The 14,760-nt window shown below is 41.4% G+C and overlaps 1 protein-coding gene across 3 annotated transcripts in view; it reads right to left on the bottom strand.

Moving 5' to 3' along the window:
- Window positions 1-17: 17 nt before the first annotated feature.
- The window catches only part of Sec11a (SEC11 homolog A, signal peptidase complex subunit), a 34,476-nt gene continuing 19,733 nt past the window's right edge, over window positions 18-14,760 (bottom strand). Inside the window, exons 3-6 of one of the 3 annotated variants that reach the window (XM_020179981.2) lie at window positions 12,013-12,162; window positions 7,791-7,910; window positions 872-929; window positions 18-524 (exon numbers count right to left, since the gene is read on the bottom strand). In XM_020179981.2, coding sequence (XP_020035570.1) covers window positions 474-524; window positions 872-929; window positions 7,791-7,910; window positions 12,013-12,162 — 379 coding nt within the window. In that variant the 3' untranslated portion in view covers window positions 18-473. The other 2 variants (XM_020179982.2, XM_074061938.1) reach the window with 2 other exon arrangements.

Consider the following 14,760-nt stretch of genomic DNA (forward strand, 5'->3'; position numbering starts at 1 on the left):
AATTCAGGGATGAGGGGTTCAATGTGCAAAGTCTTTTATTTAAAATTTTGAAAAGTCAAGACTTCCAACCACCTTCCTATGCGCCACTCCCATCAGAAGGAGGAGCGGAAGAGCGGCGCTGTCACTCACAGGACTTTGTAGGCACTTGAGAGGAGAAGCTTGGCTTCAAAATACAAACACTGGGGGCTTTGGCTCAACCTTTTAATATAAAAAATCCACTGATGTACAAAAATGTGAAAGTGTGACAATGACAACGTATGAAACCCTGCGACTCAAAGTCCCCTTAAGTGCACTCCGCAGTGCACATGCTCCCGCCCACACGGATTCTGGTGTGGAAACATAAACTAATGCAAACCAGTGCTACCAATAAGCGCCAACGTGTGTCCTCCATTCCACCATCGCAGACCAGAATCTACTCCAAACATTCAGTAACAAAAAGTACACGTCTTCCCAGGAACAGCAAGGTAGCCTTCTTACTCACGATGGACCAGCACGAATAAACCCAGCAAAAAGAGTACCGCATACTAGAAAACACAACACAGAAGCAAGCACAAGTCAGAGAAGCTTTTGACAGTTCCTAAGTCCTCAGAGTTAATTAATAAACTGGCCCTTGCGACCATAATTTACTGAGCTATCCAGCAATTCTTTCGTGCTTTAACTATATTCTATTTAACAGTTTCCAAACTTAAGCAAAAGATCAATTTTGGGGGGATGAACCCCGTGCTCTACCACCACCTAGCCTTCAGCCATGATCATGTCACTTCTTTTTTAGGAGTTGGAGTGGATACAGTGCTGGGGGTGGAATCCAGGGCCTCACGCATGCTAGGCTGCACCCTTCACTCTGAGCGAACCGTACAGCGCAAGCTCTCACCTTAAATTTAGGATAATCATTCATGAGGATCGTCACAATTCCAATATAAGGGACAAATCTGAAACAACAAAGACAACACTGGTCACTCCAGCATTTCCCACTTACTGAGCGCTGTCGCCATCTCCTGTGGAGTGCTGCTTTTCAGCTCACAGAGCCATTTATGGACATTACCCTATTTGTTCCTTTCAATAGCCCATGACAGGGAAATTAGGATTATCACCATCTTACAGAAGAGGAAGCAGACAGCATGGCAAGGGCACAAGGGTTTGTGCGGAAGAGCCAGTGCCAGATCAGAGGTCTTAAATCTCTGGTTGGTGACGACTGGCCTCCGTGGCTCAGTGCTGGGGCTAGGTGTGGCCTCAGAGCCTTTGTGGAGCTGCCAACTAATCAAAGAGACAAGGCAAACACAGGAGGACATTGCCAAGGTCCCCATGTTAAGAGGCCGCGAAGTGTGTGCATGAGCTCAACTACATGCTTAGGATTTCACCACACTCTCATTCTTAACCACCTGAAACTTTTCTAGCACAGGTTTAATCACCAAATGCAGCAAACGGATCTCAGCCTCCCCTTCTCCCCATTTCCGCAGCATTCACCGCTGATGCCACGCACTTGCCCACGAAGCCCCTCTTTGGCTCTGTAGTGCACAAATCTTTCTCCACCTGTATCTAGGGCTGCTGCACCTTTTTATTCACTAGCCGTTTTTAACTTTTGCTCCTAAAATTCCGTCCTCTCAAGCCAGGCCAAGCCACCTGTTAGAAACCTTACGGCACATGATGTATTTCTTTTGAGGGCTGTATCACAATTTTAGTTAATTAGTTGTGCAAATAACTATAAAGAACTTGCCTTCCCAGACAGCAGACGCTGAGGGTGACATGAACGCCAATCTTGTTCTCCTCTGCCAACACAGTCCCTTGGCACTAGGGCTCCCAGTAAATACTGATTTGACTTTTCTGATGGTGCTAGGCATCACACGTAGGGCCTCACCCATGTTAGGCAAAACCTCTACACTGAGCAACACCCTCAGCCCCATACTGCCTGAGTGAACATTTGACTGTCTGAGCCTCTTCTTTCACTGTCTTGGGGAAATGTCTGATTTTTTCCAGGCTTCAAATCTACCCTCTAAACAAAACACTCAACATCACAGTAATTCAGGGCAGGGCAAGAAAATTAGCAGAGTGACATGGGTATGGGAAGAACAGGTGGTGAGCAAACACACAACTTTCCACTGCTGGGCTCCAGAGTAGACTGGCTGACACTGTGGTAAGTCAGAGCCTGTGACAGAGAAGGGGGTGGGCCAAGTGCAGGCTGGCCTTTGCATGTGTCACAATAGCCCTGTAGTTTTATTCAGGGCACCCACAACCTCTGCACCTTTATCCCGTGCACCTCCCACCTCCTATGTAACAACCCCAACGTCAAGCCTGAGGCAAGCTTCAAGAACAGACACTGTGTCTCTGATGCACTTCCTTTTAAGAACTCCCCTTACTTCCCATCTCCTGTCTTCACCCTTCCTGTCCTTCTCCCTTCTGACAGTGTGACCAGAATTGTCCCTCAACCACCCCCAAACCCCTTTCCACATGAGGATGTTTCTTCAAACTTAGAGCTCCTTTGTCAGAATGTCTTGGACAGCTTGTTAAAAACTCATTCTTGAATTTTCTGTAGATCCCTGGAAAAGGAAGGAAGTGACACTCCTGCCAGAAGCATAGTTCTAGTGAGGTCATGACACAGCTGTGTGGTGGCAAACGGTATCACCTCCTAGGGACCATGCTTTAGCCTCAAGTCCTGGGTCCTCTAAGAGCTAAAAATGACTGTCACTACCAAAATGGCACTGCTAAGCTCTGGGCAGGTGGACAGAGGTTTTTCTAAATGTTTAATATATACACATTTTTTTCCTTTTTAATGCAGTAACAGTTCTTGGGGGGGGGTGGTACTGGGGCTTGAACTCAGGGCTTCACGCTTCCTAAGCTGAAGCTCCACAACTTGAGGCCACCAGCCCTGTTTGCCATTCTTAACACTTGATAAAAGCAACCACTTTCAGTGAGGGTGAATCACTGCCGTGAAGAACACAATGGCGAATGCCCCGCAGTAAAATGCAGAGAGGGCTATAAAAGCACCTTTGCCCTCCATGAAAGCATCAAGCTGCTAATTCTGATCTAAGGCTTAATCAGCAGCCATTCATTCAGGTGGAGACTTTCTTTGCTACTCCATGCAATCAACGGCATGTGTGCCCAAAGTACCCCAGCACTGGCTCCCACAGTCTGCTCATGGGTAACCCACGGACACATCGGTGAGGTTTACTTTTCCTGGACCACTACAGGTGAGGTGAAAGCAATCTCACCTTCAGGAATGACCTAAACAAAATCTAAGGCTGGCCACAAAGGACGAGGCAGTCCAAAGCCAAACCAAAGATTTAATTACTCAGTCCATGCCTCCCCTCCACAGACAGCAGAGCGACAACCAAGTGCACAATGCTGCTCTCATTAGTCATCTTGAACTCAAATCAGCTGCATCTCCCATTCTGCTCAGATGAATTCTGATGTTGAAACACAGCTGCTAGTAAATGGAACGAGTTTTATTTTAAATAAAATAAATGCCACCCACAAAGTGATGTTACCAGCTGATGTCAAGTTAGTATCCAGAAAGAAGGCAGACTTGGTTAAATACATTTTTCCAGGAGTTCTTGGGTCTATGGTAGCAAGTGTTGTACACCTGCAATCCCAGCTACTCAGGAAGATGAAGTAGGAGGATCCCAAGTTCAAGGGTTCGAGGTCAGCCTGGACTACATATCAAGACCCTACCTTAAAAACAACAACAACAACAACAACAAAAAAAAAACGCTGCTAAGAAAACAGCCTCATCAGCTGATGCTTAGGGGGAAGAAAAAAATGAACAGAGATTAGTAAAAGACCAAACAAGTTGGACAATGGTGGCTCACACCTATAATCCTAGCTACTTGGGAGGCCCAAAGTAAAAAAAAAAAAAAAGACCAACCAAACAGTAAATAAACTATACTACTATACAACAAAAATTAAGACATTCCTCCCCCCAACATATTTTATCAGATGTCAAAAAGGATCTTTATTTAGGAAGTTTGGACTTACACAGCCAACTTAGTAAGAGACTATGCAATGACCCAAAAAGGGTAACTGTTTCTAGAATGACTTGCTTCAAATTTGTAAAGAGTACATTTTAAAAGTCTGATTCATAAAACTGACTTCACAGCTGGGTATGGTGGTACATGCCTACAATTCCAGCACTTGGGAGGCAGAAGCAGTAAGATCACGAATTCAAGACCAGCCTGGACTACATAGTTAGACCCTGTCTGAAAAAAACAACAACAAAAACAAAAAGACCCTCCTCTCCCAACCCAAAAAACTAATTTTGGCCAAGAAAGTTCAGTTATTTTGCTCCTTCTTTATGTTTTCTAATTTATTATTGATTTACTAAGACAGGGTCTCACCATGCTGTCCAGGCTGGCCTCAAACTCGAGATCTTCTTGCCTCAGACTCCCAAGTAGTTGAGATTATAGTGCCCTGCCATGCCAGCCATATTTTTTATTAACATGTACCACTTGCACATTTCAATGGGGCACAATGTAATATTTCAACTCCTGAAACAGTACTTGCTAAACCAATCAAGCCAATTCCCATTTTCATTTCCTTAACACTTGTTTGTGCTGCACTTCAAGCTTTGCACTTCTAGTTCTTCACTTCCGTAGTTTTATTCCTTGCATTGCTGGTATTTCTGTTCCTCCCGCTTCTGCCAGACTTTTTCTCCTATTGCTCTCTATTCTTTGACTCTCGTTTTTCAACTTCCTGAATTTAAAAAGACCCACCCCTATTAAATACTTCATTGGTTCGGTATTAGTTTCATTTTCTAAAATTGTTTTTATTACATGCCACAAGATGAACCCTGAAAATTAGGATAGATGAAAGAAGCCAGACACAAAAGGACACAAATTATATGAGTGTGCTTATAGGAAACATCAGAACAGGCTGATCCACAGAGACACAAAGTGGATCAGTGGTTGCCCCAAGCGACAGCAAACAGAGATGGGGAGTGACTGCTAATGACACGAGCATTATTTTGGGGGTGATGGAAATGCTCTGGAATCAGACATTGGTGATGGTTGCCCAAACTTACGAATGCTAAAACACTGAGTTGTATACTTTACAATGGTAAATTTTATATCTCAACACATGTGAACTTTAACTTAACAAAATGTGTAAAAGGAAAAGCAATTTGCAGGGGAGGAGGCCCAAATAATGTATACACATATAAGTACATGTAAAAATGATTTAAAAAAAAAGCAATTTTGATTTAGAGTCCCAGGTCACAGTGTGCAGTGGGTCAAAAAACAAAACATTTTTTCAAAATGCCTAAAGATGTTTGAGCCACGATCACAGACTTGCCTGCAGGAAAGCTCTAGCCTCAAGTCACACTTGGGTCCAGCGTGACTTGAAATATCAGCCCAGTGTTTTATAAACACAATCTCCACAGAAGGAGGTGATAGGTTTGCGTTCACATCAAGGTGAGTGGTGGGAAACCACTGCCAAGTGAATTTGCAGTTGAGGTTCTGCCTTCCTGATGTTCACATCTCACAGAAGGGCAACTAATTCAGAAAGTATCAGACTATTACTTTTGTTTTTATTAAAAGTTGGCAAAAGGTCTACGTTTTCAAAGTTGGGACTAATTTTGAGACAGGGTCTTGCTATGTAGCACAGGCTGGCTTCCAACTCACAATCCTCCTGCTTGAGCCACCATGCCTGGCTTAAAGTTAGGATTTTAGAAATAGAATTACATATACTTTGAGATTTTTTCAAAAATTCTTCAGAAACACTAGCTACTTGAGCAAAAGCCTACCTCTTCCAACCCTTTGTAGAATGATACATCTTTTACCCAACAAAGGGCAGAGTGAGCACACAGGTATAACAAACACTCAGGGATCAAACCCATATGAAGGCGTGCTGTCATCCTGATAGGGGTACAGAAGTCTTAAAATATGCATTATTTCACCCAGTAATTCCATTTCTTGGAATTGACTGTGAAGACTGGGCAAAGGCACAGAGATATATGTACCATCTATCATAACAATGTTGACAATAAACAACTAGAAACAAGTCAGCCGCAGTGGTGCAGGCCTATGGTTCTATAGCTACTTGGGAGGCTGAGGTAGGAGGATCACTTGAGACTAGGAGTTCAAGACCAGCCTGGGTACAAAGTCAGACCCCATTTAAAAAAAAAACAAAACAAGTTAGGTGCCAGTGGTTCACGCCTGTAATCCGAGCAACTTAGGAGGCAGAGATCAGGATCACAGTTCAAAGCCAACCCCAGCAAATAGTTCAGGAGACCTATCTCAAAAATACCTACAAAAAAGGACTGGTAGAGTGGCTCAGGTGGTAGAGCGCCTACCTAGTAAGGATGAGGCCCGGAGTTCAAACCCCAGTACCACAAAAAGAAAAAAAAAAAAAAACCCACAAATTGCAAAACCTAGAAACAGCATAGTTAATGGTAGGAGACTGATCAATAAGAATATGATCCACTCATGTAGTGGAGTAACAGGGACTTTGCAAATGATGACAAACTCAGTGATTTCTAAGTATATTACGAACACTTGGAGAGAAAGGGGGTAATAAAGCAGTGTGACCGTTTTTATGCATGTATATAGTAGTATCTGCATCCTATGTCCATACATCAAGATTAACAGCAAATACTTCGGAGGTAAAGGACAGTAGAGACCTGAGCTTCTGGGGACGACTGGTATTCCCTTACTGCTACAGGAGAATCAACAAGATTCAAAGGGTTGATGAGTTTGAGTAACCCATCCTAGGAACTGAGGGAGACAGTGACAACTATCTCTCAGAAGCACAGACGACCCAATGTGGGTTGTTAAGCTTCACCACAGGAAACAAAATGAAATTCCCCTGAAGTAGGACATGTGTGTGCATGCACTCCCCCCCCCACTCTGTGGGGGACAAAACAAAGCACAATGGTGCTTGTTCTAACCCAACCCAAGCTCATACCACCCTATAACCAAGGGCACCTTCGCTTAGTAACTGCACGTCCTCTGTTCAGTGCAAGGGTGCACAGAGTGTATCCACAGTGAGAACCAGCACTACCCTCTAGGGAAGTGTTACGTAGTAATCTGCGGTGCTGGTTCACAAGGTATGCCCTGGGGCTGCTGGCCACTTACTGTCACCATCAGTGTGACACAACTTGTCTGTTTCCTCATCTGTAGAATGGGAGGTTAAAATGAGGTGACTTATAAAACACTTACGATGAGTCTCTGCATACAGTGAATGCCAGTAAAGGTGAGTTACTGTTAATACTGTTAAAACAGTAAGGTAGCAATAATTCCATACTTCCTTACACCAGTAACTTACAATTCCTGTTCTCCACTGATCTCTTCTCATGATAATATCTGAAATAAACAGGCTTAATATAATTTTTAGATTTCATTTGACCTCATCAGCTTCAAGACTAGAAATAAAACAGTATGGAATAAATTAGCATGACAAAATTAACCTAGATGAACATTTATAAGTTGCTGACGCAGTAAATTCTTAAGAAATTAAGTTCAGTGAAGGAAAATGAATACCACTGTGGATCCCCACTGCCCTGCCCAGCCCAGCACGGACATGGAAGCATCTGGAACGTGCCGAGCAACATCTCAAGTGAAGTGAATAAGCAAATGAATGTTTAAGCAGTCATACCCGATTCACTGCCCCATCACCAATATGCTGCTCTTTGTGTGTCCCTGCTCCTTCTGTGGAGTAGTAAGGCTGAGGACATAGATGAATTTGAAGAAGCACACTTTTCAAATACAGAAAGGAGACTTGGACCAAGCCAATGTGTTCAGCTGTGCACAGACAACATTACTGTAAGAGTGTACGCAAAGCTCCGTGTGCTCCCCTGGACTTACCCCCTGGCTCTCCCCACGACATCCTTCTTCTCTAGCCAGTGCTGCCCTTGTTTATAGAGGCCTCGGTCATCAACAGCATTGTTATCTCCTTTGGTCAGAAACTTGATGTGGCCATTTTGCCTGGAAGGAGTAAAGAAAGCTCATCATCAAATGCCCTGTGGCATCTGGAAGCATTGATAAACCAGACCTCCTGTGATACTGGAGTGGCAATTGCCACTCCTAGTACTCATTCTTTAATTGCCAAAGAAGGTGCTCTCAGCTGTGCTGTTTACACAAAGAGTAAAACAAACCAAAAATCCAATGCTAAAGACTTAAAATACTACGGAAGCATTAAGAACAATATTGTAGAAAAATTTTTTTTTTAATGGCACTGGGGTTTGAACTCAGGGCTCATGCTTGGTAGGCAGGTGCTCTACCACTTGAGCCACTCTGCCAGCCTTGCATAAGAGTATTTCATGACACTAGCTCATACAAATTCTAAGTGTAGACAAGATCACAAAACAGCATATGCAGTAATCTCATTTTTATACTAAGATATACAACCAAACAAACTTGTGGAAAAATGAAGAGCAAAGGAACACATTAAGTGACCCTACAGGATAGTTAGTAAAAAGCAGGCTATGGAGGCCACAGACCCAGGTCTTCAAGCGACATGCTGCAAGGAGCAAGGATTGCTGCACAGGGAGCGTTCAGATGAAAGGAGTCTAGAAAGCCAGACCAACACCTGCAGCCAAAGACCTTATTTGGATCTGGGTTCAAACAAATGATTAAAAAATTTATGACATAACTGGAAACTTAATGATACTAAGGAATTGCTAAGGACTTTTAGTGTAGCTGTGCTAATTAGCGATGCTTTATAAAAGCCTAGTGGTTATGTTTATAGAAATGTAATGTCATTATCATATGACGTGATGCCTAAGATTTGACTCAATAGAAAACAGGAGGAGAGGTGAAAGTGTAGACGGACTTGGCCACACGTTAACCACATTACTGGGATAGGTGGAAGACACATGGGGGTCATTATACTCTTCTGTGCATACTAAAAAATCTCTAAATCCAGAATATAAAATAAAAACAAAAAGAAAGGTATTCAATAAATCTAAAATAACACAGATCAAAATATAAACAGTGGCTACCCATGACTTTCTATAGCTTATCTTATTTTTCCTCCAACAAACATTACTTTATTATGAAAAATAGTTTTAAAACGAAAAGCATATCAATTCTTTAAATATGCCAAGATTTATAGAAAATGTCTCACTTCTTCAGAAAGTTATTGATTTGATTCAAATAATGATGAGAATTCTACTATTTTACAATTTAGCTGAAGGCAAAGTACATTTCATAGCTAATAAAGACCAGCCTTAGGTTTACCAGTCTTTAGGTTTTCCACCATATGAGAACAAAGAATTAGCCTCAGATTTCTACTGTGTAATATCCACTTTGATTCTAAGTCAGAAACTGGCTCCCTAGACGCTAAATCTGCAGATAAAACTAAATTGGGAGGTGTTGCAAACCAAAGATAGCTAAGTGCAAAAGGCACATTAAAAATGAGACTCCAGTTAAAAAAACGCTAATGTATACAGAGAAAAGTAACCGAGGGCTGACAACTCAGTCAGTGAAGAGTGTCTGAAAAACCCTAGAGGGTCAAAGGGGACAGCTTCCAGTGAAAGCCAGGAACAGTAGGAAGGATGGGTCAACACAACAAGGAAAATGCACCAACCCCACAGATGCAGAAAAGTAAAACCAGAATGAGGACAGAGAAAACAGGAGATGGGAAACTGCTCGGGGAAAGGGAAGGGAGAAACACGAAAGAAGGGAGGAATGCCGTTGCTCTAGGTTCAGGTGTTCCCAAAGACTTGACTTCCCTTTTTAAAAAAAGGACACATCTCCATCTACTCAATGGTGGGTCAAATACTCTGGTTAGACCTAGTCATACCTACTCCATCACCTCCCAACTCATAGGCTCAAAATACTGACTATGCCTGTTTACACATTTCTATAGAACTTCTGCCTTGCTAGCACAGGGGCAAAAAATGTAATATTTACCTCTAAGAAGCTCAAAGCATTTACAATTTAATACATCACAATATTGTGACATTAGAGGGGAAGAAATAATCATAAAAAACAAACAAACAAACAAACAAAAAAACCAACCCAGACCCAAAAGTCAAATGTCGGCAGGATAATTTACCTGTCTTCGAGGGAAAAAAGCTAAGGACTAGTGACAAATTTCTCCTGGCGAATACTTGATGACATGCCAGGATTTAATATTATCAAATTACAATATCTCCTGAAGACTGAACTTACGAAACACATACATTTAGTTATCATTTGGCTTCTTATTTAAGAACAATGTTAATACTATTCAATCAAATTGTAATTCCAGCACCAAGAAAAGGAAAAAAAAAAAAGAAAGTAATTTCAACGAGGTATTTCAATCTCCCCAAAAGAAAAAAAGGAAGCAGAAAATTTCTGAAGAACAGTCTGTTACCTAGCCAGCCGGGCCTACAGCGTGAAGGTTTCCCAAGAGTTTACCTAAAACAAAATACCAAAACCTCCAGATTACAAGTACCACACACCTTCCAATCTTCAGAATTCTGCTGAAAATCATCTCTAAAATTTTTGAGTCTATACTCAAAAATTTAATAATAATACTCAGCGTATTATCTGTCAATGAACTGGCAGTGAAGCAAGAAGAACTGTTTTAAAGTCAAGTCCACAGAGCTCACTCAGGTCTGAAGATCATGCCTTAAAGTGGAGAACTCCTGCGGCCAAAGCGGGGCCTGGGCTTGACGTCATTTTCCCTGATAAACGCAGACAGGTCTGAGTTTTGGCTTCGTTTTGCTCATAGCATCGACAGAAATGGGTAATACAAACCCTCTCTGAGAATCTGGAAAACGCCATCTGTGTGAAATAATCCTCTATTATCCCCAAATAAATCTCCAAACTTTTAAAGGTTATTCCTTCCCAGTCAAAAATGGATTATCGTTTTAAATAATCTTCCAAAGTAAATACTGAAATCTGGTAAGCAAAAAATAAAAGCAGTCATGCCCTCATCAGTGGTTGACAGCTCTCTCTCCTTACTTTTTGAGACAGGGTCTCACTACGTAGCCCATACTGGCCTGGAACTCCTGACCCTCCTGCCCCCACCTCCCGAGCAGCTGGCATTACAGGTGAGTGGCCCCTCTCTTTTCAAGTGGAGAAAATAAACTATGTTATAAGAATGGTATTTGTTTAGGGCTTCCTCACATTCGAGCCTATCACACTTCCTCTCAGTGTGTCCTTTAGGACACCTCCCTTTTTAATTTCTTTCTTTTCTTCCCTTGGGGAGATCTTCCTTCATATGAATACTACAGCTATGAAAGGGAAGGGCAAGGACTACGCAGCTGAACAGAGATCTTGCCATTCATCTTCCCACGCTCTCTACACTCACAGCTAGGAAACTGACTCTCAAGAGCTGAAAGCTTTGCTCGTTGTTGTGCCTCACTTCCACCCTGAGGTGATGTTAAGGTTTTTACATATGGCCCTTCTGATTCTAAAACATAAGACTCTGTATTTAGAAGAAAGGAACTTCAGACTTCAGAAATTTTATTGTGAATTTTAAAAGTTGGTAAATTCAGGCCTAGGGACATAGCTCAGGTGGAGAGCACTTACCCAGCATGCTTGAGGCCCTGGGTTTGATTCCCAGCACCAAAAAATAAAAATGATAAATTTATTCTTATTTCAAATGTCCCTCAGACTGTTTTATAGTTTCTTCTCTCTCTCTGTCTTAAGATGTGAGCTATGTTATTCTATCTTCTATATCAGAAGAATCCATTTAGGATCAATCTTTAAATCATGTTTTTTAGGAGTTATAGGCTTACTAACTGGTAGTAAAGTAGAAAAGAATGAAAAAAAAATCTGGAAAAATATTCAGGGAAATAAATGAATAAATATTTGCAGCTTCCCAAATGTTCACCGAACCTTCAGTCATTCAAAAAGTGGACTGGGGAGGCCTAGGGCCTCTCATTCTTCCACAACCTTGTTTTTTGTTATCAATTTATTTATTTATTTTGGCAGCACTGGGGTTTGAACTCAGGGCCTCACTCTTGCTAGGCAGGTGCTCTGCCACTTGAGCCACTCCACCAGCTCCCTCTTTCACAATCTTTATGCTATTAAATGAATGCTGCAAACACTGAAACAAGAATATTTCTAAATGGAGAACATAATTAACATATACTTCTCATGAATCTTCAAGACTCGGTGAACTATAGGAATCTCTCTTCCTTCTATCCTGAAAACAACAATTTCTCCCACTCGTATGGGATCTTCAACTCGGTTTGTCAGAAAGAGAAGATCTCCTCTATGAAACGCAGGCTCCATGCTGCCACTGGAACGGAAAGAACAGAACATCACCAGATTAAACTGACTTTCGAAATTAGACATTCAATAGAGTGATCAAAAATACCACTTCTGTGGTGTTCTCAACGCCATAACTACATGGCCATAAATGAGTATTATTCTCAAAACATATTCCCTAGACAAATAATAGATTTCTTTTAGATATTAGCCTTCCCTAACCAGATCCACGTCAAGCATTACTTTAGGTCTTGAAAAGGGCAGTGTTACTAATTCCTTAACCTTTTCAAATTTCAAATGACAAACAGAATGTAAAGAGTGAACTTTAAAAACACTGCCCTTATTCTCGCTTCAACTGAAAATACTAAACATATTCAAATGAGAACTGGATCTTCTGCCATTTATACAGACAGACCAAGATGACCTTACGACTCAGCACACTGCAGAGGAAAACAGCTCATCAAACCAAACCCTCAGCCACAGAGATAACACTGGAGCCATCAATTTACTTTTTATTCATGTTTAAAGACAAAGAAATGTGGAGAGGATGAGGAGAGAGGATGGGGGCAATGTACATAATGTTCAGTAGAAGTCTAATCCCCTCCCTGTAGAATGAATATACCCTAATAAAAAATTAAAAAGAGAGAAAAAAGAAGTTAAAGGCCAGTGGAGCAGAGCTTTGTGCCTAAGAATTTTAGGAATGAGGAAAGAATTCAATTCTGTGGTGAAAACTCAGGCAAACTTCCACAGTGTTACCTTTCACCTCCTCTGCCCTACACCAGTTCTGAAAAGGACTACAACACTGAAGATATTTGTACTAACTTACCATCTTTCTCTCCTCTTCTACAGGCCTTGTCTGAATATAACTTTTCAGTTCTCTTGGGTATATACTTTGGAGTCAGACTGCTGGGTCACATGGTATTTTATGTTTAAAATTCTAAGAAACTGCCAAACTTTTTCCTAAACTGGCTGTAGCCTCTTGCATTTCCACCAGCTATGTGTGACAGTTCAAATTTGAACCCTTTTTTTCTATGAAGAAGTGGTCTATCAGCACATTTTCAGGAACTCAAGCTCCAGCTTTCAATGGAGATGTTGTAAGTAAATCAGTACAGCAAGAAACCCTGATGAGATGCCATGGGCCTGGCTTGAACCTGCCCAGCAGATGCTGTGTATTTAACTTGCCCGATGATTACAAAGGTTGAATTCATTTTACATTTCACATTAAAAAAAAAAAGAAAAGAAAACCTGAGGGAAAAAAGTTCCAGCTTTCCATTACAATAGCTTTAATAAGAAGAAAACAGATAATCAGGAAACAAAATTGAGAACAGGAATGACATCAAAGTAGGCTCATGGCTGCCTGAGGCCTCTAGCCCCTCCCTCCACGCGAGGGGAACCGCTGTCATCAGTAAGTGACTCTTTCAAAAGAGGCTCATGCCAGGTCATCAGCGTGTCTGGGAACAGAAGGCAGCATCACTTCTTAAACATCCCCAGGGATGAGCTGGACATGGTGGTACATACTTGTAATCCCTGCACTGGATTGGCCGAGGCCAGTCAGGGCTCACATATAGCAAGCTCTTGCCTCCCAAAAAAAAAAAAACCAAACAATAACAACAACAAAAAACCCAAACAAGACCGGAAACCACTGGAAATAGGATTTTCCATATGAATTTATTCCTAAAGCTGTGTTACAGTGCCTTACAGGGCAGTGAGCTCGCTGTTTCCAAAGGTGTTCAAAAAGAAGATGGACTATGTGTTTGGTGAAAACATTACAGAAGTTATTACTCTGAGTCACTTTTTAAATCAGTGACACCTTTTCTTCAACTAAACCTTTACTTGAAGAAAGATCACTTCAAAAGTTATAGAGTATGTAGAAGACATTCAAATATCTGCTGAATTAATGGACATCCAAGAAAAGATGAGAAGACAGACTCAAAGACAGTGGTGCAGGTTATTACTGCAACTGAATACCTGATTGTTACAAATGAATACTCAGTTGCGATTAAAAGTATTAATTTAAAATTCTTGTGAAGAGGGACACAGGCAAATGATAAAGAGGAAAATAGAGAAAAGGATGCACATACAGAATTATCTCAGTTATGTAAAAAAGTCCACACAAGTCTGAAATGTTAACAGTGATTACATCTCAGAATTACAAGTCATGGTTTCATCTAGATTTGTTTGTGTGTTTTCAACATTTCATATAATGAAAATATATTAACTTTTTTTCTGATTATAAAAGCATTTCTCTGAAGATCACCACAACAGCACAGGCAGGAAATGACAAGGGCCTGAAATAGAACAGTAGCAGGGAGAACAGCTACAAAAGGTGGACTGGAGAGAGGGAAGTGGCAAATTTGGTGGCCAATTAGATGTGGTAGAGAGTAATCAAGAATGACCATCATCAATGTAGAGAGCAAAAGACACCAAGCTAAAAAGCCAAATACATGTTTTGCTTATACGTGGAATCTAGACCTAAAATGATGAAAATATTAACAGTAACAGGGCATGAGTGTAAAAGGAAGACTGTGGAGGAGGGGCAGAACCGGCAGGAGGAGGGAGGGGACAAAGAGGATTGAAGTACATTGTGTGTGTGTGTGTGTGTGTGTGTGTGTGTGAAGAAACACAATGA

This window comes from Castor canadensis, chromosome 19 (assembly GCF_047511655.1).
Source record: "Castor canadensis chromosome 19, mCasCan1.hap1v2, whole genome shotgun sequence".
Taxonomy (NCBI): domain Eukaryota; kingdom Metazoa; phylum Chordata; class Mammalia; order Rodentia; family Castoridae; genus Castor; species Castor canadensis.